The sequence below is a fragment of the Hydra vulgaris genome, chromosome 01 (assembly GCF_038396675.1).
Source record: "Hydra vulgaris chromosome 01, alternate assembly HydraT2T_AEP".
NCBI classification, from domain to species: Eukaryota; Metazoa; Cnidaria; class Hydrozoa; order Anthoathecata; family Hydridae; genus Hydra; species Hydra vulgaris.
In genome coordinates, this window is record NC_088920.1 from 9,660,235 (window position 1) to 9,664,980 (window position 4,746).

General features: G+C 27.3%; 1 protein-coding gene across 1 annotated transcript; it reads left to right on the top strand.

Annotated features, from left to right (window-relative positions):
• Window positions 1–247: 247 nt before the first annotated feature.
• Window positions 248–2,543, top strand: LOC136074063 (coiled-coil domain-containing protein 1-like). Its single transcript, XM_065786362.1, has 2 exons — window positions 248–263; window positions 2,149–2,543. The coding sequence occupies exons 1-2, from the start codon at window positions 248–250 to the stop codon at window positions 2,541–2,543; spliced, it is 411 nt and encodes a 136-aa protein (XP_065642434.1).
• Window positions 2,544–4,746: the final 2,203 nt, after the last annotated feature.

Sequence of the window (4,746 nt, forward strand, 5' to 3'; positions counted from 1 at the left end):
TATATATATATATATATATATATATATATTACCTAATATAATAGTTCCACAAACTGTTGTTTACATGGTCTTATTATAACAACTAATGTAACTTTTTTTAAATTAGTGAGGAACTATTGCCGTAATTATTGAAAAAAACCTTTATGAAATTTGTAAAAAAAAAAAAATCATTTACATTTACTTACAAAAAGTAACTAATTTAAAAAAAATCTATTACTTTAATTGTAAAAAAAACTTGCATATAAAAATGAATTTCATAAAAAGTAATACGCTACCAAATATATCCATATATATGTGTATATCTGTATATGTATAATTATAATAATAAAAATAAATTGTATAAAACAAAATTTAAATAACTCAAGCTTACATTTTCTATGTTTCAAGTAAATTAAAAGTAATCTATATTTGATAAGTAAATTTATTTATCAAATAAAGATTAAAATATACTAGCTTACATATTGTTTGCGGCCACATTTTGTCTGCGTGGTGTTTTGTATGTGTTCCCTGTAAAGTTTAAAAATATTAATAATAGGTTACTGTCCATGATTAAACCCATCTCTAGTCCCGGTCCATGATAGTATTAGCTATAAAAACCATTCATTGAATCAAATGGTCTAAAAAAATATTCAACCCCTGGCCAACAATTCGAAAGGTCTAAAATTCAGATAAAGCTGAAACATGGTAGTATGCATAATATACCCATGGGAGACTCAGAAAGTAGACTATATAAAAGGAAAATAATTGGCATAATTGCTAGTTCTTTTTAACAAGATTTTTGCGTGAATGTTTTTGTTGATTAAAAACTATGTAGTAAAAGTTTAAACTATTCCCGGATTATGGGGACTATAACGCCTTGCCCCGCAGATTTAGGAGCCCCAAACTTTTTAAGAAAACGCTTTCTAAGCAAACAATGTATAAATTGTAGATAAAAAAAAATTCAATAAAAAAACCAAAATTTAAAAAATTTAAAACAAATATAAAAACGTTTTACAAAAAGAAACACAACTCACACAGCTTATTGAAAGTTGAATAATAATAGTCTCTCAACTCGTGGTCTTTCTCAAATGACACGCGTTGCTTAAGAAAGTTCTACTATACAGAAAACAGATAATTGATGTTAAACGTTCATTTATATGTCAATACTCTTAAGTCCTTAATACAAGGGAGGGGGGGGGGGATTTTAGTCCATATTTACTAAACGGGCGGGTTTTAATAAAAGGGAGGGGGGATTTTTTTATGTTACAATATAAATATTTTTTTTTTTAATTTCAGTTTATAAATCCAAACTAATATTTTCTACAAAACACGCATACAACTGTTTAAATTTAGTGTGGCTTGTGGTCATATGCGCATTTTCTAACAGCTGTTTTGTAATAATTTCAATAGGATTTAATAAGTTTTATACTTTGGTGAGAAATAAATTAAAACCTCATTTTCGATAAATTGGGATTTACTTGGTAGGTGATTTTTAAAGCCTGTTTTTAAGGCCGATTTTCACCTTTTTTTTTTAAGATAGCAAGTAAAAATTAATAAACGGGGGGGGGGGGGGGATCTAAATAAGCTTGGGGGGGGTGGAAAAATTTTCCAAAAATTAATAAACGTCCCATCCTCTCACCCCATCCCCTCCCCCCATCCCCCATCGTGTATCGTCCCATCGTGACTCGGGAGTAATAATGAGGCGCGCAGTGTAGGAAAAGAGAAGTTTTAAGAAATTTTACAGAATCGTAAATAGCTTAGTGACTAATGGCATTAAGCATTAACTTGACTTTATAATTAGGATTAAAGTTATTCTCTCTTGTGCACAATTACGTTTTTTAACTTTTAGGAGGGTGCTTTATCATTTTGTCGCAAAGTGTACTGTGTCGCACTAAGAAAAGAGCGAATTTTTTTCAAGTTTTTTTTTTCAGTTTTCTTAAAGCTAAAAAAAACAAAGCAATAAAACATGGCAATTGTAAACTAAGATTTTAATATTACTTTGTTTTTATTTTACTTATTATTATTTTAATTTTTCTTTAATTTAATTTTAATTTCATTTGTTTAAAGTTTAATTATTAATTTATTAATTTTTAAATAATTATAATACCATTATTAAACTATTATTATTATAATATTATATAATATTGATTTTTCCTAAAATTATTATAGTTGAAGGTGTTGGTTCATATTTTATTGGCAATGATGGTAAATATAATGATTGTGGTAATGATGATGATGATGATGATGATGAGGATGACATTGATGATTATAATAATGATAATGTTGACAATGATGAAAAAAATGATGAAAGTGATGAACGGCACAGTCTTTGCAATTATGAAATTGACGATAATATGGATGATGTTGTTGATAACAATGATGACGTGAATTATGGTTATGATAATTATAATAATGACTATGAAAGTGATGACACAATTTATAGTAATAATGACGATAATAATGATGATGATGTTGATGTTGATAGCTATGATGACGTAAATTTTGGTTATGATAATTATGATAATGACTATGAAAGTGATGACACAAATGATGGCTATGGATAATGATGATAATGACACAAATGATAATGATGGGTTGTGTAATATTGGTTTTGACAATGATGAAAAAGATGATTATACTAACAGTGATGATTATAATAAAGATTGAATAATGACGGAATGATGGATTTTGACTTTATAATAATGATGAAGTATACTATCAATGATGATGCTTAAAATGATCATAAACCTTAGCAAAATTGGAACGACCAAAATATCAATGCTTCAAATTGATTATTTATGCTGCATATGAATGGCATCATTGCGAAAAAGATAAATCGTGTTCTTTTTTATTGTTTTTTTTTGTTTTTTTTGTTTTTTTTTTGTTTTTTTCTTTATTTGGAAAAGTATTTTGATTTAAATAACTTTTAATGCATTTTTTTAGTATAGAAACTATGTTTTGCAAAATACTTCAAAATAAAATAGTTGAAAAATGTGGAAGCACTTTGAGAGAAATCTGACATTTATTAAATTCTTTTACTTCCTAAAAAAAGCAATTTTGTTGTAGTTTTAAATATATCTATATAAATAATATATATGTAAATAAATTTTTTTAATATTATTTTAAAAGATCGAAAGCTAAAGTTCGAGTTTTGTAAATTTATAGCCTGATAAAGTTTATAACCTAAAGTTTATAACACATGAAGATTGGCCCGATTTCTTGCCATATCTTTTATATCAGTATATGATCGGCATTGTTTTACCTCATCAGGCCTGTTCGATAAACAAAATAAATTAAAAAATGTTCCGTTGGCAAACAACATCAACTTGATGTCAGCAAACACACTATAAAATGACTTCCCAGCTAGCACACATTCATAAGGCGTTATAAGTCCTTTAATAGCTTTCAGCGATTCTGACTTCTTCCTAGTTTATATTTCACGGTTAGCACAGATCCTGATAATGCCAACCTAGCTGATCCAAGAAAAGAGAACCACTTAAATAAGGTGATAGTCTACACATCAAAGTTCCCTGTGATGCAAATTTTGAAATCTTTTAATTTTGGGGGAAAATAATTTAATTTAAATGTTCAAATTATGTGACATTTTTATTTCATGGACAATGAAAACACCTGTAAAATAAGAACCACTTCATAAAATTTGATAAAAAATTGGTAGTAAAAAATGTAGAATATAGCCGCACTAAACTCTGGATAAAATTTCAGCTAGATTGGTTAAAGTTTGAGTTGATAATTTGTTAGTTTTTTGCTACTTGGTCCTCGAAAGTACCGATTACTGTGATTTTTGATATTTACATAAGTGTTCCACTATGTAATAAAGGGTTCATGGCACTCATGGAAAAGTTTTTAAAATTTAGAAAATCAGGGAATACCTGGAAAAGTCAGGGAATTTTTCTTGAAAATCTTTAAAATCAGGGAATATTTTTATTTTAATATTTAGATTGAAGTTACTTTACAGTTTCCAGTTTTTGAATCTTTTAATATTGAAAGTTGCTCACAAGAGTGGTTTTATAACATGTATAATATATAGTAGCTATATGTTTAGATAAATGGATTACTATAGTAACTATATGTTTTGGGAACAAGGATTCAGTTGCGAAAGTAATATATCTTTCAACATAAACAGGGAAAAGTATATACTTTCCACCGCACGAACTCAGGGGAAAAAATACTTAAAAATATAGAAAAATCAGGGAACTATCAGGTAAAATGGATTTTCAAAACTGCCCTAAACCCTGTAATACCAACAATTTTTGTTATAATTGTTTTATTGCTTGAGCTACCATTTTCATTTTATTGACCAAAATATTGATTTGCTTTTAAAAGTGCTGGTTCTACTTGGTTTATGCATTGCGTGAAAATATCAGCATTTTCTAAGGTATAAACTACTGGCATAATCCATAAAAATATTTAAAAAAAAAATGGTTAAAAAGCTTTTATAAAGATATTCAAAAATATAATAATTTTAGATAAAATAATTGACAAAAAAAAAAGTTTGGGGGGCCAGAGAGAAGAAAATTTTATGAAAGGGAGAATAATCCTTTGAAGAGCAGTAAAATTCTTTCATAGGAATGTGTCAACATGTGAAATCTCATCCAAATTGTCAAAAAGTATGACAAGTGTCATTAAATAATTATTTCCTTTAAAGAAAACAATTATATAAGAAATATTTTCTTGTAATTTAAGTAATTATTTCCTTGACTTTAATCGTTTGTAGTTAATAGTATTTGTAGGTATATTATTGGATTG